The 23,558-nt window shown below is 43.2% G+C and overlaps 1 protein-coding gene across 1 annotated transcript in view; it reads left to right on the top strand.

The window, feature by feature from the left end:
• The first annotated feature begins 10,021 nt into the window (after positions 1–10,021).
• The window catches only part of LOC122563397 (KH domain-containing, RNA-binding, signal transduction-associated protein 1-like), a 29,859-nt gene continuing 16,322 nt past the window's right edge, over positions 10,022–23,558 (top strand). Inside the window, exons 1-3 of the mRNA XM_043717136.1 lie at positions 10,022–10,154; positions 17,526–17,647; positions 22,549–22,665. Of these exons, the coding sequence (XP_043573071.1) occupies positions 10,064–10,154; positions 17,526–17,647; positions 22,549–22,665 (330 nt within the window). The 5' untranslated portion in view covers positions 10,022–10,063. The remainder of the gene's footprint in view (positions 10,155–17,525; positions 17,648–22,548; positions 22,666–23,558) is intronic.

Raw genomic sequence — 23,558 nt, 5'->3', positions numbered from 1 at the left:
TGGCAATGCTTTGGGATACCACTAAGGCATACTTACGAGGCCTGATCATTTCATATTCGACGACCACAAAGAGGCAGAGGGAGGAGCGGTAACGGATGCTGGAGACCCGACTGAAGGTAGCTGAGAAAACATATTACAATAGGTCGTCATTGGTTAAATTTCAACGGGTCACAACTCTCTTCGACTCAATGCACTCACAAGTGGCTAAAAAAAAGTCTCCTTTGCCAAACAAAGACTGAATTCAGAGACAAGCCTGGTAGATATCTGGCTTATTTGACTCGGAGGAAAAAAGCTTCCCAATCTGTTACTCATGTTAGGGAGAAGGTTGTTACGATTACCCGCGAATTGAAAGGATCGATGTTAGGTTTAGGGAATACTTTGCAGAGCTATATCAGTCAGAGGGGGGCAAACATGGTACAATGGGAAGGCAGTCCTTTTTTGAAAATCTGGACCTCCGCAATATAAGTACGGAGCAGGCTTCCCTTTTGAATGCGCCTATGGGCGGCATGGTGGCACAGTGGTTAGCACTGCTGCCTCACGGCACCAGAGACCCGATTTCAATTCCCGCCTCAGGCGACTGTCTGTGTGGAGTTTGCACATTCTCCCCGTGTCTGCGTGGGTTTCCTCCAGGTGCTCCAGTTTCCTCCCACAGTCCAAAGATGTGCAGATTAGGTGAACTGGCCATGCTTAATTACCCGTAGTGTTAGGTGAAGGGGTAAATGTAGGGGAATAGGTCTGGGTGGGTTGCTCTTCAGAGGATCGGTGTGGACTTGTTGGGCCGAAGGGCCTGTTTCCACTACTGTAAGTAATCTAATCTTTAATGGTACAGAAAATGCAGGAAGCAATAAGGCAAAGCACCAGGGCCAGATGGCTTCCCAATTGAATTCTATAAAGAATCCATAAGCAAGTTAGTAAAGCCACTTCTGGGGATGTACAAATATTCTTATACACAGGATTGTTTGCTGCCTACTCTTAGGGAGGCTAATATCTCCCTTATTTTAATCTCCCTTATTTTAAAGAAAGGGAAGGATCCCAAGGAATGTGCTTCATATAGACCAATTTTGCTGTTGAATGTAGATTTCAAAATTTTATCCAAGATGCTGGCTCTGAGGTTGGTGAAGGTCCTGCCCTATATTATAAAAGAAGATCAGACAGGTTTTGTTAAGGGCCGTAGCTCCTCCAACAATATCAGGACAGTACTAAACACAGTACCAGCAAAGATTGATTCTGGGTTTGGCGGTCTCCCTAGATGCAGAAAAGGCGCTTGATTAGATAGAATGGCCGTATCTATTTGAGGTTCTAGAGCGTTTTGGTTTGGGGGGGATCCTTTGCTGGATGGGTAGTAGTACTGTATAATGATCCTAAGGTGGCAGTCATTACAAATGGTATTAAGTCAAATAACTTTAATATTGGAAGAAGTAGTGGACAGGGGTGTCCTTTATCACCACTGTTATTTATCTTGGTGATTAAACCGCTAGCCAAAACTATCAGGAAGGATCCTGAAATAAAAGGTGGGAATGGGGGAGCATAAGATCACCCTATATGCTGACGACGTCCTTTTATTTTTGGCCAATCCAGAGAAGTCTGTCCCTTTACTGATCCAAACAATTCATACGGTGGGTTCTCGGGTTACAGGATCAATTTTACAAAATCGGAAGCCATGCCAATGGGGGGGAATAGTGGTGGTACCTAATCTGAAGGATGGAATGCAATTCCCGTTTAGATGGTCGCTAAAAGGTTTTTTGCATTTGGGAATTTTTATTACCCCTCCCTTCCACCAGCTGTATAAAGCTAACTATGTACAACTACTAGAGAGGATAAAACAGGATTTGCAGGGGTAGGAGGGGTTACCGTTATCATGGTTGGGCCGAATAGCCCTGATTAAGATGAAGGTTCTTCCTCGACCGTTGTACCCCTTGAGAATGCTCCCATTGTTGTTACCTAGACAAGTGTTACGGAGGCATAATAGTTGGCTAGGGTCCTTCATCTGGTGCGACAAGCATCCTCGAATTAAATTCACTAAATTGCAGTTTTCGCAGGCTGAGGGAGGAGTGGATCTTTCGGATTTGAAGAAATACCAAATAAGTGCTTTGTTAACATATGTTGGTGACTGGGTACGGGGGAATTTGGAATCAATCTGGCTTGATATTGAAGCCTTGCAGTCGAGATATCGTTTAATTAATTTATTATTCATGGACAAGATGGAATCCGTGACCCAGCAGTGTAAAAGTCCAACCATTTTAAATACGGTAAAAGCCTGGAAGATAATGAGGCAAGACGAGGGCAATTGGTCTAAGACTTCGCCATTTACCCTGTTGGTGGGAGCCCAAAGATTTAAGCCTGGGACAATGGACTCCGACTTTAAGGCATGGGAGAATAAGGGAATCTTCTGTCTGGGAGACGTATTTGAGGGCGAGGCCCTGATGTCACTTAGTCAGTTAAGTTAGAAATATGGATTGTTTAATAGGGACCTTTTCCAATATTTCCAGATAGGGGACTATATACAGAGGAAGACCACACTCCTGGTTCAGTGTTACAAATCAGACGTGGAGCAAAGAATACTCCAGTGTACTGGTGCTCTTTCACTCAGTACTTAATATCATTTACAGAAAGGTCATGCCCTGGAAACATGGAAGGATTCTGTCGGACTTGGAATCAAGAGTTAGGAGAGGATATCCCATCGGAGGTATGGGAAGACATCTAGGGGAATGTAAGGAAAATCTCAGTATGTAACAGAGCACAGGCCATGCAATTCAAGATCTTACACAGGGCTCCTATAGCCCCAGAGAGGCTAACTAAGTGCAAGAGAGGAGTATCATCAGGGTGTCTCAAATGTAACATTAGTATAAGCACTCACACACTGTTACTGGTCCTGTTGTAAGATCCATAGATACTGGAATGCTATAGTAAGGGACCTAAAGGTTATCCTGGGAATTGAAATTAACGTGGATCCGGTATTTCTTCTTCTGGGGTTGCCAAATTTGCCCTCTCTGGGGGAACATGGGAAGAGATTGTGTAATATTCTTACCCACTGTGCAAGGAAGAATATTTTGATGAACTGGACGTCAGAGAAACCACCAGATCTTATGGGGTGGCACAGGCTGGTGATAGGGCATCTCCCCCAAGGCTACATTACAAATATGGTACACCATAAAATGGAGCAGTTTTACAAGGCATGGTGGCCCCTTTTAAATTATATTGACACAGACTTATCATCAATATTAATTAGGGCCATGGTATAGCTGTGGGAATCAGTATGGGTGCCTGTGGAGCCCCGAGAGGAGGAGACTGTGGGAAAAAAAATATGGGTACTGTAGATGGTGCTCCCAGGGATGGGAGCCTCGGGGGAGGTGTGACAAGTGAGATAGAATAAAGTAGTGAGATATTATTTAATTTAAGTTATTTGAATTTAATTTAAGTTAGTATTTACTTAATACGTTTGTAGCTTAGTTTAAGTTAAGTGGATATATTTGTTTTGGTACAATAGTAGGTTGTTTTTCTAACAATCGACAATGGTCTCATGGTCATCATTAGACTCATATTCCATCATCTGCCATGGCAGGGTTTGAACCCCAGTCCCCATACCATTACCCGGGCCTCTGGCTCAAAATTCCAGCAATAATACCACCTTCCTGGGGATTGCAACTATCCTAATTTTAACAGAGGTAGAATTAGTGTGCAAAACACAGAAGAAACAGGATTCTTAAAACATACTCAGGCGAACATTTTTACTCAATATGTAACAAGTCCAAGAGAGTGGGTAGCTCTGGACTTTGTCTTGGAAAGTTAAGCTGGTTAGGTGGCAGGTGCATCAGTAGGGGATAGTGTGCTGGAAGTGCTTATAATTCTAATAAATTTGGCATAGTTGCAGAAGAAGTCAAATGTAGTTTTCAGTTGGGAAAAAGACCAATTTTATTAAGTGGAGATGTGTTTCAGCAATGGTAATTGTTTCCAGTCAGCTTCAAAGTAAATCAGTGAATGAGAAAGTGATAGTCCAGAAAAAGTGCGTAAATGTCCAAATAAAATTAACAGAATGACAGCTTGAGCATCTTTTAAATTGGATAAATTATTCAGCAGTTAACAGAAGCAAGAACAAATTACTGAACCTTTGCATATCATTTTTCAATCCCAGTTATAAATTATGGTACCAAAGCACTGTTCAGATTTCTTAGAAGGACAGAAGGAGATTGACAAAGTAAATTGGCCAGGCAGCCTAACCTTAGTGGTGAAAAATTATTGGAAACATTTCTAGAAGATAGGATACATTTTAATTCGGAACGACATGAATTAATCAATTACACAAATTTATTAAGAGAAGTCTTGTCTAATATGAATGAATTTTGAGGAGTTAACAAGGAAGGTTGATGAGAGTGGTGCATATGATCTATGTGGATCTTGGTACAAGATCTCAGATGGCAAATTGTATATAGAGATGAAAACTCATACAATCTAAGGCAATTTGGAACCAAAATTGGTTCAGAGGCAGGAAAGCAAGGAGTAAAGGTGTTTTTATGATTGGAAAGCTGTTTCGACTGGGGCTCTTTAGGCGTCGATACTGGATCCCTTGTTTAAAAGGTCGCACATGTTCACAAACTAGGACTTAGATTTTGGGATCTGAGTAGGAAATTTGTAGATGACAAATTTCATCTGTGTGCTTGATAATGAGGAAGAAAGTAATCAATGAACTAGTCAATGATGAATGGAGTTCACTTCAAAGAAACTTGAGATAATTCATTTAGGGAAAGATAAAAAGTCAATATACAATATACATTAACACATTGATGAGTGTGGAGGAGCAGAAGGAACATTGGAATGTATATCCACAGATCGCTGAAGGAGTCTGAATTAGGTAGATTAAAAAATGTGGTTAAGAAGGGACATGGGACACATGCCTTTATTACACAAAGTTTTATAAGAGCGGAAAGGACATGCTGAAACACTATAAAACACAAATAAGAGTAGAGTTGGAATACTGCATACAGTTCTGGTCACTGAACTTGAGGTACGACTTGAGGTTTAAGTTCACAAACAGACTGAAGATCATGAAGCAAAGTTTCTTTTTTCCATTTGCATCATGTCATGATAAGCCTGAAGAGAAATTAAAGCGTAAAAGGTTCAATTAAGAAGAAGATATTTACATGGAATTAACCCTGTATTTTACGTCTGGTTGAAGTAATCCTTTGTCCATCTATCCCATTCTCCATGAGGCCTCCATGATAAAGACATTCTTTCCTCCAGATAGGATTCTATGGCTATTACATCAAATCATGCTTATTCTCTGGCCATTCATATGACTTTTGACAGGTCCTTTGTATATTAGTTGAACATTGTTGGTCTGGGGAAGATTGTGATGTGGTGGCAATGTCACAGGATGCTCGAACTCCATGCTTTGTGCCCTCATTTGCCATCTCCACATCCTGCTGGAGGCCCCATTACACACTTCCCCGTTTAAGACTTTCCATCCAGACAACTACAAAGAGCACACAGCGGCCATTTACGAAGTAGCTGTGCAATCAGCAGATTCAATTGCACCATGGTTAAGATGCTCACATTCACATTAATCAGCTACAACAAGCTACTGTAGTTGTATTACAACAACAATCTAAGTTTGTTAAATATATAATTTCAGCTGCATGACACTGTAATCTTTTGCTATAAGTTCTGTGTCTTATGGTCCTGCTTCACAACCACCTGAAGGACAGCGCTCTGAAAGTTAGTGCTTCCAAATAAACCTGTTGGACTATAACCTGTGTGATTTTTAACTCAAGTTGGATGATCAGCCATGATCATATTGACTCAAAGTGCTGACTGACCCACTCTTGTTCTTATTTTCTATGTTTCTAGATTTTAGTATTAAATTTAAAATCACTATTGCCCTAATTCCTGAACTACACTGAAGCTGTGACTTCTTGAAGGAATGTTGCTTCCTAAATATCTCTATCTTAGTCATCCCATTTTAGTTAATCAAATACGTATTTTACGAGAAGTCCAAAATGTGCATTACTCCCTCTGAGCACACATTACTAATCAATTATAAATCCAAAGCTATAATGATGGTTGCTGCAAAGCTTTTGGTTTTGATTTTGCAGTTTCCCATAATGTACAATCTCATAGCGATTGTACATGAAACTTCATGAATAGATGAGCGTATTTTGACAGAGAAAGTGTCACACTCCATCAGGCTTTGACACTCCATCAGGCTTTGTTCCAATAAAACAGCTCTTCAGCAGTACAATCTTCAAAGGATTTGGGGACACACTCAAATAATATCTCATTAACCTGCCAATGTTATTTACAGCTCTATAGCAGTTCACAGCAATCTGTTGATTGATTTATTCTCGATCATCTATTGGCTATTACATCGGATCATGCTTATTCTCTGGCCATCCATGTGATTTTTGACAGGTTCTTTGTATACTAGTTGAACAGCGTTGGTCTTGGGAAGGTTGTGGTGTGGTGGCAGTGTCACAGGATTGATAATGCAGAATGCCAGGCTGATGTTCTGAGGATAAAACAAAGAACTATGGGTATTGGAGATTTGAAACAAAACAAACATTATGGAGTAATTCAGCAGGGCTGGCAGCATCTGTGGAAGGGAAAACAGTTAATGTTTTGAGTCCATTGACCTTTCTTCAGAACTGAAGACAGCAACAAAATGATGGAGGTGGGTGGTTTGGGGTTTAGTGAGTCAAATAGAATGAGGCAGTGCTCATAAAGGGGAAAGAGAAAGGCCAGAAAAGGGATAGTGAGCCCAGAGAAAATTAAATGCTGTATGAGTGCTAATGGAATATGCAAACTGTTGAAAATACGTTGGCTGTGCTTGGAGCAATCCATATAGAACCGGATCTGCGAGTTGGTAACGAACATGGAAGGTGTTCATAGTCTGAAATTGTTAAGTTCAGTGTTGACTCCTGAAGGCTGTAAGGTGGACGATGAGGTTTGCATTGAACTTCACTGAAGCAATGCAGCAACTCTGAGATCAAGGTGTTCTGCAAAGTCTGCTTTCTGTCTTTTCTGTATATGGGAGAGCACATTATGAGCAGCAAATGCAGTGTACTAGATTGAATGAAGAGCAGGTAACTTGCTGCTTCACCAGGAAGATGTGTCTGGGATCCTTGGATAGTGAGAAGGTAAACAGGTAAGTGTTCCACTTTCTGCGATTGCATGGGAAGGCACTATGGGAGTGTGAAGAGGTTTTGGGAGTGGAGGAGGAGTGGACCAGGGTGTCCTAGAAGGCTGACAAGGGATGGGAGGGAAATTTGTGTCTAGTGGTGGAACCATGCCGAAGGTGGTTTAAATAATGGTTTTTGATCCTTTGAATGTGGATGCTGATAGAGCTGTAATTAAGAGCCAGAGGACCATATTGAGTTGTGGGAAGGAAGTAGTGCAGAGTTGTGGGAAGGCAGAAGTGCAGAAATAGATTGGACATGGCTGAGGGCTCTGTTGACCATAGTGGCAGGGGATCCTTGGTTGAGGAAAATGTTGGACGTCTGAGATGTGCCTACTGCTCCAGCAGAAGGTGGCATCATCGAAACAGATGATGAAACTGGGAGAATGGAGTCATTAATGGAGGCGAGGATGTGGATAGTGAAAGTAACTGTGGGAGTAATTGGGTTTGTAATGGATAGCAGTGATCAGCATATGGCTGAGATCATCTTATTTTTCTTTTACTCTTTTTCAATTTTAGTTTGAAACTATGAGTTACAGTTGAATTCCAGATTGTTTTAAAACTTCTGACAGAAGAAATCCCTCCTCATCTCAGTCCTAAATTGAGGCCCATGTAATCTGAGACTGTGTCCTCTAGTCCTAACCTCGTCCACAAGGGGAGAAATCCTTTCAGCATTTAACTGTCAAGCCCCTTAGGAATCTCAGGTCATTACTTCTCTGGATGATGTGCTAATAACTGGGAAAACTAATAAAAACATTGTGCTTAAATGTTTTTCCAAGGCAGTTATACTCCATACGAGGGGAAAATGGGTGTTCCAAGTACCAGAGCTGAAAATGTGTTGCTGGAAAAGCGCAGCAGGTCAGGCAGCATCCAGGGAACAGGAGAATCGACGTTTCGGGCATAAGCCCTTCTTCAGGCTTCGGGCTTATGCCCGAAACGTCGATTCTCCTGTTCCCTGGATGCTGCCTGACCTGCTGCGCTTTTCCAGCAACACATTTTCAGCTCTGATCTCCAGCATCTGCAGACCTCACTTTCTCCTCGTTCCAAGTACCCAAGTGACCTCCTTGGGCTACAGAGTCATCGAGATCAGGTTCCATAGTTGTAAGATAAAGTGAGGGCTACCACATCTGTAACGGAGCTTAGGTCTTTCTTTGTGTTGATAATTATGACAGAAAATTCATGCATAACCTGGCCTCCATCCTGGCACCCTTACACCTGCTATTCTAAAAGGGGTCAGCCTTAGAAATAGTCTCTGAGTCAAGATGTAGCCTTAGGGAAGTGAAGCAGCAGCTGTCATCGTCTAAGGTGTTGCCACACTGTGATCCCAAGCGAGATGTGGTGCTGGCATGCAATGCTTCCCTGTACAGTATTGGGGTAGTGCTGGTCCACAGCTGGCCGAATACCTAATAACCTATGCTTCCCAAACTTTGACTGATGCAGAATGCAAATACATTGAGACAGGAAAGAAAGGCTCGGCAGTTATCTTTGATATGAGAAAGTTCCACCAATACCTTTAACAGATGTAAATTTGTAATAGTAACAGACCATGAACCCATGGTGGGGCTTCTCAAAGAGGATAAGGCTTTAGGTTGAATTCAGCAGGAGGCTCTCATTCTAAATATATAGAATTATAAATTGGAACACCATCTGGGAGATCAAGTAGCAAATACGGATGCCTTGGGCTGCCTCCCACTGGCAGACTGACAACTCATAAGGGCACCACTGGAAGAGTCCATTCTGATTTTAAACTTTCTGGACACCCTTCCGACTGTGGACACAAAGATTCCATCCTGGCAAAACTAAAACAGCTGGAGGTGAAGGGGAAACAAAAGGGCCATCACAACCAGAATTGAAACCTGCTGACCTGGCTAGACCAGACCACCATACAGCATATTATGCCGGGGAGCCAGCAAAGGTCGCTGCCAGATATCGGCTGAAATCCACCAGTGCCAACCTGGAGTATCTAAAATGGAGATGTTGGCAAAAGTTAAGCCTGGTGACCAGGAACGGATGCAGACATAGATGCAAGGTAGGTCAGTGCCTAGTGTGTCAAGGACAAAAATTACTGCCAGCAACTCCCCATTTGTGGGAATGGCCAGATAAACCCTGAATTCGATTACGTCGGCCATGCTGGTCCTTTCATGGCTGTGTTTAGTGATTGACCAAAGTGGTTGGAAATGGATAGAGTTCATTCGTCAGACTGGGACAACAACTGAAAAGTTGAGAGCATCTTTTAGAATACATGGATTCCAGGAGGTGTTGGTCACCAACAAGGCCATTATTTACCAGCTGGGAATTCAAATATTTCCTAAAGTCAAATATCATTTGGCATATAAGGACTGCTCCATACCATCCATTGTCCAATGCAACAAAAACATTAAAGGGAGGTTTAAGTAAGTCTTAGCTTCACTCGGTATGAAACTGTCCCATTCCGATTTTATTTTCGGACCAATCCTTATGCAACTAATGAGACAGTCCCCCTGCCCCTGCCCCTGCCCCTGCCCCTGCCGCGCGGTCTCGCTGTCTTCCTCTTCCCCTCCCCCACAATGGTCGGTGAAGGGCGGGACAAGGTGGTGAAGCTGTAAACTAATTGGTCTCCAGTAGATCGTGTGGAGTTGCAGTTGATGTCAGTTGGTTGACTGTTGGTGAGGAAGCTCTTGATTGACAGTTCAGCTAGCCATTTAGGTATCGGGGAGTTAGAGCGGGAGATTATGTCATGGAAATGGGTGGTATAATATATGATTGGCAGATGTGTAAACGAATAGGTATGTAGAACACATCTGATGGACAGCTAGTCGCCCAATGGGCATCTAGAGGTGGGACCCGCGCCACTAGGCGGGCGGCAGTTGGTGCGCAGGCGCATTATCGCGGTGCGAGGAAGCGGAGTGAGCGGCCATGGCGAATGAGAAATACCTGCCCGAGCTCATGGCGGAGAAGGACAGCCTGGATCCGTCCTTTGTCCACGCCAGCAGGTTGCTGGCTGCAGGTGAAGAGCGGGGCGGTGGCTGGCGCCTTGTGGGCGGGCAGATTTAGGATTTTAAGGCTCGGAGCCGCGATGGCCTCGGCCCCGTGGAGAACAAAGGGTGGAGCGTGGGGGAGGGGTTCGAAACCGATCCTGAAATCCCCGGCTAACCCCGCCAACCCGTGGTGTCCCATAGTAATGCCCGCTACCCATCCCCAATCCCCGCTTGCAACCCCCTCCCCCCAGCCCTGCACCATTCTTGCCTTTCCTAATATATATTAATGACTTAGACTTTGGCGTACAGGGCACCATTTGCAGGTGAAATAAAATTTTAAAGCGTGGTGTTGTAGAACTTCAAAAGGATGTGGGCAAGTGGTGGAGCGGATGGGCAGGCGGCAGATGAAGTTCAGTGTGGAGAAATGTGAAGAGTTTTTTTTGTTGAAGGCCCTGGAGTGAGAGTGTAAAATGAAGGGCAATTATCTTAGTGGGGCAGGAACAGAGGTACTTCTGTATCTATTTGCATTGGGCCTTAATGGTGGCAGGCACGTTGAGAGCTTGTTTAACAAGCATGATTTGGAGATGCCAGTGTTGGACAGGGGTGTACAAAGTTAAAAATCACACAATACCAGGTTATAGTCCAACAGGTTTAAATTGGAAGCACATTAGTTTTCGGAGCGACGCACCTTCAGGTGATTGTGGAGTACGCAATTGTGCTTCCAATTAAACCTGTTGGACTATAACCTGGTGTTGTGTGATTTTTAACTTTGTTTAATAAGGAATTGATAATATCCTAGGCATTATTATAGGGGCATATAATTGAGGAGCAGTGTGTAGTTGAACTTGGAGCACAAGTTTGGCCTCCCAGCTGGACATGTCTAGTGCTACACTTTGAGGCATGCAAAGAAACTGAGGATCAGGAAAATGGACATTTCAGGCAAAAGCCCTTTATCAGGAATGGAGGCGGGGAGCCTCCAGGATGGAGAGATGAGTTGTTTGGGGGGGGGGGGCTGCTCCTTGGATGCTGCCTGACCTGCTGTGCTTTTCCAGCACCACTCTAATCTAAACTCTGGTTTCCAGCATCTGCAGACCTCACTTTTGCTTATGCAAAGAAACTGGCAAGAGTGCAGAAAAAATTAAGGAAAATTGTTCCAAAGAACAGGACTTTTCTCTAAATATATTTAAGAAATTAGGACTGTTCATCTTGAAGGAAAGAAGATTGAGAACATTCTAAATCATGAGAACTCTGGATAACAGAGATAGGGAGTGACTGTTGGCACTCAAAGGATCAAGAATGAGAAGGCTTAGAATTAAATATTTTTCTTGTTTGAAAAGTGAAGGCATCTGGAGAAAAACCTTTCCACTTAGCAAGTGGTTTTGATATGGAATGTACTGTCTGTGGTTCAGACATGTTTGGCACAGTGGCGCAGTGGTTAGCACTGCTGCCTCACAGCGCCAGAGACCTGAGTTCAATTCCTGCCTCAGGCGACTCTCTGTGTGGAGTTTGCACATTCTCCCTGTGTCTGCATGGGTTTTCCTCTGGGTGCTCTGGTTTCCTCCCACAATCCAAAAATGTGCAGGTTAGGTGAATTGGCCATGCTAAATTACCCGTTGTGCTAGGTGAAGGGGTAAATGTTGAGGAATGGGTCTGGGTGGGTTGTGCTAGGCAGGTCGGTGTGGACTTGTTGGGCCAAAGGGCCTGTTTCTACACTGTGTAAGTAATCTAATCTAATTGAGGCCTTTAAAAGGGAATTGAAGTATTATTTGAAACAGTGAGCAGGGTTATGTGGAGAAGCTGAAATAGGCACAGTTAAGTTCTCATTCGTAGCGCCAGGGCAACATGGGATGAATTGCTGTGTCTTCCTGTCTAGAAATGTCATGTGGCCTGTGGGGTACAATTGTCTGAGACTATAAAACTGATTGTGGTATAGATGACAATACTTAATCAATGTTGTGATGGTTTGAAGCAAACAAAAACACATTGTTGGAGGTTTAGCAGAATCTGTCACTGTTTTGAGTCATGTGACACTTCCTGCAGTTATTTATTACGCATTCTATCTTAGCAAATTAAGTCTGAAGGTATGTACTAAATTATCAGCTGACAGCATTTGTATTAATGGAAAGTTTTGCTGCTTTCCTGTTGAAACATGAGTACTGGCTTAAGCTTTACTGGAGACTATACAAAGGTAAATCAGTGTTCATGTTCCATTAAGCTTACTTCATAAGGTTAACTTTTTCATATAATCTAAAAGTTTTTTCAATGACTCTTAGCTGTATGAAGTTTTTCTTGACAGTGCTTTTATTTATCTGGCTAATTAGAAGGATTTAGTTGTTGCTTTAGTGTTTGCCACTCTGTTTGACTCTGGTTGAGTTCAAATCCCTCTCCAGGTCTGACTCAACGAAGTAGACTAACATTGCAGTACGGTACTGGAGTCTCAGTTGTTAAACTCAGGCTCCTGGTCATTCAGGTGGATGCTAGTTTGATTATTTTTAAGAGCAGGGATGTTGGGCTACGGTCAATATGTAACCTTCCATTAATGTATCAAATGGTCAACCAGCACTTAATCATATTGCTGTTTGTGGAGTTGATATGCAAATTGGCAGTGAAGCTCTTTCGGAATTGAGGTTGTACTGTAGAAACATAAACATAAACCCGTCGTTCTGGTGAGACTGACTGGGGTTTGAATTCAAATGTTCACTAGAATTTTTTTAACAGAATCAGCAGAAACCCTATGTTAAATGAGAATTTATTTTAGTTTCAGTTATTGCTTTAGGTTGCATTAATTTGCAGTCAGTTCAGAGAGTTGATGGGTGCATTCGTGCAACAGGCATGCGTAATAAACTTGGGTGAAGATATATCATTTAACTTAACATCTAATTCTAGTAGTGCCTAAAACAGCAAATTTGTGAGGTCTGAAGCAATGTGCAGTAGCTATCATGTAGGAACAATGAATAATACATTGAATAATGCGGTTTTTTCAAAGACTTGGTGAGTGGTGACCTTGCTTGGCACCTTTCCAAGCTTCAATGTGAGTTTGCGCCCAGTAGTGGGCGCAGTGGTTAGCACTGCTGCCTCACAGCGCCAGAGACCCGGGTTCAATTCCCGCCTCAGGCGACTGTCTGTGTGGAGTTTGCACGTTCTCCCCGTGTCTGCGTGGGTTTCCTCTGGGTGCTCCGGTTTCCTCCCACAATCTAAAAATGTGCAGGTAAGGTGAATTGGCCATGCTAAATTGCCCGTAGTGTTAGGTAGGGGGTAAATGTAGGGGTGGGTTGCACTTCGACTGGTCGGTGTGGACTTGTTGGACCGAAGGGCCTGTTTCCACACTGTAATGTAATCTAATCTTTGTGCCTTCAGAATTTAAAGTGGATAAATCATCAAAGCTAGATTATAAATATAAAACCAGATCTCTAGGAGAAAGGACAAGTTTTTATACAATGGTGAGGTAAAGATCCATTGCAAGATTAAAACAATCAGTGCACTATTTTGCTTTCTTTTGGGAGTCACGTGAAACCTTAGTGATATGATGAGTTCATGCTGTGTTGCAGACCAACATCGGTTTTCAGCTACATTGACTTATTTTCTAATTGTAAACATATAGTCAACATAATCTGGAAACCATTTTACTCTTATAACCAGGTATTGATCTTCTGTCTGTTCTAGTAGTCATGTCATCTAGGGTAGGAATGCTTCTGGTTCTTGCACGATTTGTGCCAAATTTATTTATATTTCAAATTTCTGACGTTGAGTCACAAAATGCTTTTGTTTCCTGGGGTGTGGATTTGTTTTGGTCTGCTGCAGTTTGTTACACCAGCTTATTGCTTATTTCAATGTTATACCTATCTCATACTTAAGATGCCTGTGAGTACAGCAGTGCAAAGCTACATTATTCTGGAATTGTAGTCGGTAGGATTAATAGGGAAAGGCAATTTAAAATAAAGCATCCAGTTTCCTCCCACAGTCCAAAGATGCGTAGGTTAGGTGAATTGGCCACGCTAAATTGCCCATAGTGTTCAGGGTTGCATAGGTTAAGTACATTAGTCAGGGGTAAATGGAGAGTAATAAGGGGGGGGGGGGGGTGTCTGAAGGGTGGGTTACTGTTTTGAGGGTTGGTGTGGACTTGTTGGGCCAGATGCCTGATTCCACACGAGGGATTCTGTGACGATATGATAATTAAGGGGGTGGAGGAGCAGACGGTCATTGTCTTACAGTATGGAAATAGACCATCAGGTCCAATCAGTCCACGCTGACCATGTACCCAAACTCTAAACTATTCTTGCCTGCCTGCATTTGGCTGCCCTCTACTAGGGAAAGACTCTTGTCACTCACCTTATCTTTGCCCCTTGTGATTTTATAAACCTCAAGGTCACCCCTCAACTTCCTGTACTCCAGTGATAAAAGTCCAAGTCTTTCCAGTCTATTTTATATCTTAAACCCTCCATTCCCAGCAATATCCTGGTAAAAACCGAAAGAGCTACGGATGCTGTAAATCAGAAACAATTATAGAAGTTGTTGGCAAACCTCAGCGGTTCTGGCAGCATCTGTGAAGACAAATCAGTTAATTGTTTCAGAACTGGTGACCCTTGCGTTTTTGTAACATCATGATAAATCTTTTCCTTCATATAACTGGGCAGCCATACCTGCACACAGTGCTCCAGAAGAGGCCTCACCAACGTCCTGGACAACCCCAACGCAATGTTCCAAATCCTATATTCAAAGATCTGAGTAATGAAGGCAATCGTGCTAAATGCCTTCGTAAATGCTCATCTACCTGCGCTGCAAATTTCAAGGAATTATATACCTGAACCCAAAGTCTGTCTGTCTGTAGCATTATCTAGGGCCCTAACATTAATTATACAAGTCCTGTCCTTGTTTGTATTACCAATATGCAATATCTCCCATTTATCCAAATTCCCATTATTCTTCAGCTTATTGACCTGATTGATCAAGATCTTTTTGTAGTCTTGGATAACCACCACCACTGTCCACTATACTACCAATTTTGGTGTCATCTGCAAACTTATTAACTGTGCCTCCTCAGATAAACAGAAGTGGACCCAGTACAGGTTCCTGTGGAACAGCACCAATCACAAGCTTCCAGTCCATTCAGTTTTTGTGAAGCAAAATTTGAACCTACATTTCTTTGGATAATCCATAACGTGCAAAAGAAAATTGAACTAACTTTTTTGCACTACCATTTTGCAACCATTTTTCTTAATGGCACTGTTTTAGGAAACCTTGTCCAAACATCCATAATTGTTAAAAGATGATACCCATTCTTGGCTTTAAGTAGGGTTCCTCAACATTTCTTAAGCTTCTGATAAACAGTTCTTGAAAGCTGGTACAGTAGTTCTCTCTCTTCCCCCCCCCCCCCCCCCCCCCCCCCCCAGGAGATATGTTCCAAGACCTACCGCGGAAGCCTGAAACTGCGGATAGTAGTGAACCCATCCATTTAAATAGTAAGTTTACCTTCCCGGCAGCCCCTGGTCCCGGAGGTTTCTTATAATGTGTTTGGGCTGCAGGTGACTGAAACCATGGAAAACGATTCCACTGAAAATGTTTGCCCTGTATTGGGATTGAAGCACAGTTTTTTAAGTTGCTGGCTGGAGCTTCCCCACTGATATGCATGGCATATATACCAAAACAACCATTGTACAATGCAAGGTAAACAATAAACAGCTAGAATTATGTATCATCCATGTTCTGCCACATCGGTCCTGCAGTTTTAAGTCACAAATAACTTCGAAGAAATTTTAAATGAATATGCCACGTCTTTCTTAGGGAGGTTATGGAATGTGTTAATGTATTCATAAAGAACCAATACTAATCAGCACAAGTAGAAGAAAGTGAGGACTGCAGATGCTGGAGATCAGAGTGGAGAGTGTGGTGCTGGAAACGCACAGGTCAGGCAGCATCTGAGGAGCAGGAGGATCTATGTTTCGGGCTTAAGCCCTTCTTCAGGAATCATTCACCTGATGAAGAGCTTTTGCCTGAAATGTAGATTCTCCTGCTCTTCTGATGCTGCCTGGCCTGCTGTGCTTTTCCAGCACCACACTCTTGACTCTGATCATCATAAGTAATTAAACTTTATAAAGTTATCTTTACCCATTTTCGAGGCAAATGGGATTTTTAAATGAGATTTGGAAATTGCATAAGCAAGCAACTTGATTGTTCCATGGGAATTGGATACATTGTTAAACATTAAGTAAGCAAACTCTTCAGTACTGCACTAAACATTACATTTTCCTTATCTGTATTTCTAGAGGACCTAAAAGTTGCTAAGGAGACTTTATAGTCTTGGCATGTGATTTTTCTGCCTGTTGATTTGAAGTTTGAGCAAAGGACTATGGAAGTTAGATTCCATTTTCCTTGTTACTCGTCTGGCATAGTAGCAGAAGTAGACAACTCAGCCTGTCAAACCTGCTCTGCCATTCAACAAGATGATGGCTGATCATTTTGCAATGTAATTTTCCCAGGTATTCTACATCTGTTAATAAGAGAATTCTATCTCTTTTTTTGAACCTGTTCAATACTTGACTTTTTACTGAGGTAGAAGTCTCCTCTCTCTAAATAACAAAATTCCTCTTCATATCAATAATATGCAATCTATCCTGAAATTTGTCTCTGGTTTTAAACCCTCAAATGGTTGGAAACAGCCTATCTATGTCCATCCTATAAATAATATAAGTTTAAATGAGATCGCCTCTTTTCGAAACTCTAGAGAACGTGGACCCGTTTTCCTTAATCTTCTCTCGCAAATCAGCCCTTAGTTTCAGGGATTAGTCTGGTGGACTCCATCACCCACCATTTAGCAAGCATTTCTTCCTTGGTAAAAGAACAAGACTGAAGACAATACTCCAGATGTGGACTCACCAGAGCGCTATACAGTTACAGCAAGACATCTTTAGTCCTGCATTCCTGTCCCTTTAGAATGAAGGCCAAAACACCATTAATCTTCCTTATTGCTTGCTGCATCTGCGTGCTGGCTTTCAGACCTATAAATAAGAACACCCACATCTCTATATCTAAGCTATTGATGTAGCTTGTGAAACGTTGTGGTGCCATCACTGAGTCTAGCAGTACCCCACTGTGAACTACCCAGATCACACTTTGCCAAGATACTGCAAGCCTGGATACATTTGCCAAGATACATTCAGCACTGACAAACACCTGCCCTGTTGTCTGCAACCTGCACTGTTGCCATCCCAGCGGCTTGCTGCTCACAAATTGCAATGCATTCAGAGGTTTGTTGGAAATTGGAATTTCAGCAGCAGTTCCACGACCATTCATATGTACTTTCCTGCAAATTAACTAATTACAAATCAACTTGCATGCTGTTTCATTACCACTGTGGCATGTAGAGGAATTTTAATTTTAACTTTAACGTTTTTTCCTTGTAGAAATAGAAAAGGTTCAGAAGGGAGAGAAAAAAGAGGAGGAAAAAAGATTCCTTGATGTCTTGACACAGAAGAGCATAAAGCTTTCTGAACGTTGTCTGATACCAGTTGCACAATTCCCAAAGGTAAGGCTTCTGATATACTGTGTGTCTCTCAGTTGAATTAGAGCAGTGCTTTGCAATGCTTATGCTTTGGCGGAAAGATTCAGTTTTCATAGTGGAGGTGAGATTCGTTCTTGTTACTGTGACTATTTTGATTTTTACAGAAAGTTTGACACTCCTGTTTATTATTTTTTTCTTTTCTCCTTCTTAACCCCCCACACTACTGCCTAGCTGTGGTAGTGCTTATTTTTTTCCCCAGCACCCATGTTGTGTGTGTGCAGGTGTGAGACACAGTGAAAGACACAAGGTGCATGAATCTTTATTCAGTTTCCTCCACCAGGAGGAAAGGAAACACCCGAGTGGCCTGTGACAAGCAGTGCCCTTCACATCAAAGGGCAATGCAGTGTGATCAAACAGTGAAGGGGAGGGCAGGGATTAAATCAAAATAGAGTTGGAGGGGGAAATAATGCACTCCACTCCCTGCAGTGCCCACCTCTCCCTGAATCACTCCAGGATGTTGATGGCCACCACGTGCTCCCTCTCCAGAGACACCTCTAACATAACGGAAGAGGGGCAGGCAGGACCCCTCCATGGCCCGCTGCCTGGACCTGTTTATGGCCAGTTTGGCCAGGCCCAGTAGCAGACCTACAAGGAGGTCTTCAGACCTGCCCTCCCTCCTCTGTACCGGGTGCCCAAAGATCAGGAGCATGGGACTGAAGTGCAACCAAAAGCAGAGGAGGTGGTTTTTAAGAAAATCAAAAAGGGAGTGCAAACGCCCACACCCAATATATACATGGTCCACTGACTCCACAGCACCACAGAACAAGCTGTTGGGCTGGGAGTCCGTGAACCACCGCAATCTGTGGTTGCAGGGGACCGTGTTGCGTGCAGCACCCTCCAACCCAGATCCCTGAGAGAAAGGGGGAGGAATCCCACGTAGAGAGCCCCTCACTGAGGATTCCCACCGCTCGGCAGCAATGGGCACATCAAGGCATGTCCAGATGGTGGATGAGATGAGGGAGAAGAGGTGGACGGTGTGCAGCAGCAGTCGATACAGGGCCTGCCTTTTTACGTCCTTAAAAGGGGCAAGATTAAAATTCCGGAGGCGGCTCAGTTTGTGGGGCACAGGCTCCCGTGGGAAGTACGGGACCTTGGGGCCAATGTGAAATTCCATCCGGGCAGGGGTGAGCGTGGACGGGATTCCACCGCACACCTGAGCATCCTCCAACTGGTGCACTACGTCTGGTCCGAGCACCGCCGTTTTAACGCATCGGATGGCGGTGGCCACGTACCGGACGTCTACCGCTGCCCTGCTTGCTATGTCCTGCAGCAGCGTCCAGCCCAGGCCCCCACCACCCAGCATGTCCCCGACCCTGGTCGCGCTCGCTGCCACGGCCCTTCCTTCTGACAGCCACTCGAACCCGCTAGTACGGAGGTGCAGATTCCTGAGTAACGGCTCCCTGAAAACAGCCGCTACAGTGATCAGGTCCTGGTAAAAGACCGGCAGCGTCTTGAGGGCGACGTCCAAACCGTCATGGTCGACGAACAGGAGCTGCGTGTCGTAGTTGTGGTTACGCTCCTGCTGGAAAAAATACATCGCCAGGGCGCACCACCTTGGAGGATGCTCGACTATTTATTCTTTGTTTCCCTGTCTGTTAAGCTACAATGCTGCTGAACAACTTTCTAATTTTATGACTGTGGGAAGATTTGTACTTTACTCTGTCTATGACTAGTGTCTGAGTGAGTGTGGAGCACAGATGGTAAGCAGAATGATATCCTTTGGAAAGAGTGAAATTTCTATGACTTCGAATTGACTGCTACTTAAATTTATCTTGTGACCCCCAACCTCCTCCAATTCTTCTGGACAGGTGACAGATATCAAGACTCAAAGGTTTGGGGAAAGCTAATGTTCAATCTGGATAAGTCCCACAAGTTCTACAAAACTTCTTCAGGCTGACTTCATAACACTCAATCTCGAGGACAACTGGGCAGAAAACACCTTCCCAAATAAACATTCTCTCAGCTTTTCATCATGGATTTTAATCTCCCATAAGCTGAGAGTATCCCAGAGATGTCTAAAGGGGCAGCATGGTAGCTCAGTGGTTAGCACTGCTGCCTCACAGTGCCAGGGACCTGAGTTCAGTTCCAGCCTCAGGCAACTCTGTGTGGAGTTTGCACAATCTCCCAGTGTCTGTTTGGGTTTCCTTTGGGTGCTCCAGTTTCCTCTCACAATCTAATGATGTGCACATTACGTGAATTGGCCATGCTAAATTGCCAGTAGCGTTCAGGGATGTGTAGATTAGGTGCATTAGTCGGATAAAATGTTGGGTAATAGGGAAGGGGAATGGTTTTGGATGGGATACTCTTCGGAAGGTCGGTGTGGACTTGTTGGGCGGAAGGGCCTGTTTCCACACTGTAGGGATTCTGTAATAAATTTTGCACTTCCAAATCTCACCTGGCTATGACTGCAGGAACCTTGACCAGTTTGGGTTTGAGAATTGCATCTTGGAACTACATGTTTTCTCCAGGAGAGTACTATAAGGAACTTAATGTTCTAACAATGGCAAATTTCTGACCTGAAATGATAACAAGAAAGTAAGTTTGTGGATAATAAAAAGTTGTGTGGAAAATAGTGAGGGGGATATAGACAAGCTGGTCAAATGGACTAATTAGTGGCAAGTGAAATTCAATTTGAATAAATGCAAGATGATGGATTTGAGCACGGCAAACTAGGCAATGGGATACATGATGAATGGTAGGACCATGGGAAGCTCAGAGGATCAGAGATCTTGGTATGTATGTACATGGTTACTGAAGGTATTAGGGCAAGGTATACCAGCCTCTTAACTGTAGCACAGAGTTTTAAGTGCCTGGAGTTTGTGGAAATTTTAATGTTGATTAGACCACAACTGGTGTATTGTGTGCCATTCTGGAATCCAGAAGTGGGGATGTGATAGCATTGGAGATGGTGCAGAGGAGATTTACAGGATGTTGCCCAACCTGAGTGTTTCACTTATGAAGGAAGATTGGAGTTATCCTTACAGTAGAGAAGATTGAAGAGGATATGATTGAGATGTATAAAATTGAAGAGCATAGATGGGAAGAAACACTCTCCCTTTGAGGGAGAATCGTTAACCAGGAGGCACAGATTTAGGTGAAAGGGCAGAAGGTTTAGAGGATATAGAGTCATAGAAATGTATAGCACGGAAACGGACCATTCGGTCCAACCTGTCCATGCCGACCAGATATCCCAACCCAATCTAGTCCCACCTGCCAGCACTTGGCCCATATCCCTCAAAACCCTTCCTATTCATATACCCATTCAAATGCCTTTTAAATGTTGCAATTGCACTAGCCCCCACCACTTCCTCTGGCAGCTGATTCCATCCACGTACCACCCTCTGTGTGAAAAAGTTGCCCCTTGGGTCCCTGTTATATCTTCCCCCTCTCGCCCTAAACCAATGCCTTCTAATTCTGGACTCCTCCACCTCAGGGAAAAGACTTTGTCCATTTATCCTATCTATGCCCCTCATGATTTTGTAAACCTCTATAAGGTCACCCCTCAGCCTCCGCTGCAGGGAAAACCGCCCCAGCCTGATCAGCGCCTCATAATAGCTCAAATCTTCCAACCCTGGCAACGTGTAAATCTTTTCTGAACCCTTTCAAGTTTCGCAACATATTTCTGATCGGGAGGAGACCAGAATTACACACAGTATTCCAACAGTGGCCTAACCAATGTCCTGTACAACTGCAACATGACCTCCCAGCTCCTGTACTCAATACTCTGACCAATAAAGGAAAGCATACCAAATGCCCTCCTCACTATCCTATCTACCACTTTCAAGGAATTATGATCCTGCACTCCATGGTCTCTCTGTTCATCAACACTCCCTAGGACCTTACCATTAAGTGTACAAGTCCTGCTAAGATTTGCTTTCCCAAAATGCAGCACCTCTTGACACAGATGGTGGTGAGAATTTGGAGCTTACTGCCTATAAGAGTATAGGGGCAGAACCCCTAAATTATTGGAGAGGTGTTAAGATGTGCACGAGCTATTCCAAGGCTATGGGTCAAGTGCTTGATAATGAGATTGGAATAGTCAGGTACTTGTTTTTGATTGGCATGGAGTAATGACCGATGAGCCTTTTTCTGTGTAGTTGACCTGATTCCAGTAAAGTGCTGCCTTGGTGGTGCTGTACTCTAATGCAAACCCTGAAGTGGCAATAAAACCAAAAGAGTTGCAGATGCTGGAAATCAGAAATAAAAGCAGAAATTGCTGGAAGAGCACAGCAGCTTTTTGACATTAACTGATTTCTCTCCACAGATATTGCAGCACCTGCTGAGCTTTTCTAGCAATTTGTTTTTGTCCCTGAAATGACATTCCAACATTGTGTAAGATCTTAAAGAATTGCGGATGCTGTAAATCAGAGGTCCGTTCAGTATCCACTGGTGGCATGTTGAACTTGCATAGCATATGTACTTGATTTTTGGTAAGGGAGAAACTATTTATTGCTAATCAGTATACATTAATCTCAAATGTGGACTTCAAGTGTAATTGTGAAGAACTTGCTTAAAATACCTTTGGTCATGTCTCATCCAAACAGACTGTAGACAGTTTTGGAAGACTTGCTGTATCTAGATTGAAGTTTGATGAATCTTTTGTTTCTTCCTCCACTTTGTCAGATGCTTCAATGTGAGTAGGGTGGGGATGGATTGATGTATAAGCCACTCATTTTCAGTTGATCTGAGATGTATACTTCACAGGAAAGGTTGTGAATTATTTTCTCAAGTTGGGTAGAATTAAAAAACGAACCACACTTCATGCTCTCAGGATGTTCCAGAATGCTTTACAACTAATTAAATACTTTTTAATGTAATATTTATTTATAATGCAGTTCTTCATGTAATTTGAAATGCTTTTGTAGTTCAACTTTGTAGGGAAGCTGCTTGGACCTAGAGGAAATTCATTGAAGAGACTGCAGGAAGATACTGGCACAAAAATGTCCATCCTTGGGAAAGGGTCAATGCGAGATAAGTCCAAGGTATGAAAACTTAAAAAGGAATAACTTGATAATTGTACAATCTGAATAGAATAGCAAGTAGGATCAAAAGATTGTGCCTCTGTTAAAATGGTTTCACTGATCACAGTTCTGTAGAATTTATGCAAGTTTGTGGAATTCATATCTATACATATGAATACAACCATTCTGCAAACAAAACTCCACAAACTCAAAGTTGCAATGACACGAGCTGATTCTGAAAGATTTGGACAAGAGAACAATTATAACTTCTGTTCCTCTGTATGTTTCGTAACCAGTTGCAGTGAGAGCAGTGGTGAATGTTGTGCCCCCGTTCAAAAAAGGGAATAGGGATAACCCCGGGAATTATAGACCAGTTAGTCTTACTTCGATGGTAGGCAAAGTAATGGAAAGGGTACTGAGGGATAGGATTTGAGTATCTGGAAAGACACTGCTTGATTAGGGACAGCCAGCACGGATTTGTGAAGGGTAGGTCTTGCCTTACAAGTCTTATTGAATTCTTCGAGGAGGTGACCAAGCATGTGGATGAGGGTAGAGCAATGGATGTAGTATACATGGATTTTAGTAAGGCATTTGATAAGGTCCCCCATGGTAGGTTTATGCGGAAAGTCAGGAGGCATGGGATAGAGGGAAATTTGGCCAATTGGATAGAAAACTGGCTAACCGGACGAAGTCAGAGAGTGGTGGTAGATGGTAAATATTCAGCCTGGAGCCCAGTTACAAGTGGAGTTCCGCAGGGATCAGTTCTGGGTCCTCTGCTGTTTGTAATTTTTATTAATGACTTAGATGAGGGAGTCGAAGGGTGGGTCAGTAAATTTGCAGATGATACGAAGAGAGGTGGAGTTGTGGACAGTGAGGAGGGCTGTTGTCGGCTGCAAAGAGACTGAGATATGATG

The sequence above is a fragment of the Chiloscyllium plagiosum genome, chromosome 27, assembly GCF_004010195.1.
Source record: "Chiloscyllium plagiosum isolate BGI_BamShark_2017 chromosome 27, ASM401019v2, whole genome shotgun sequence".
Lineage (NCBI taxonomy): Eukaryota > Metazoa > Chordata > Chondrichthyes > Orectolobiformes > Hemiscylliidae > Chiloscyllium > Chiloscyllium plagiosum.
The sequence above is the reverse complement of the archived record's forward strand: the minus strand, read 5'-3'. Positions and strand labels throughout refer to the sequence as shown.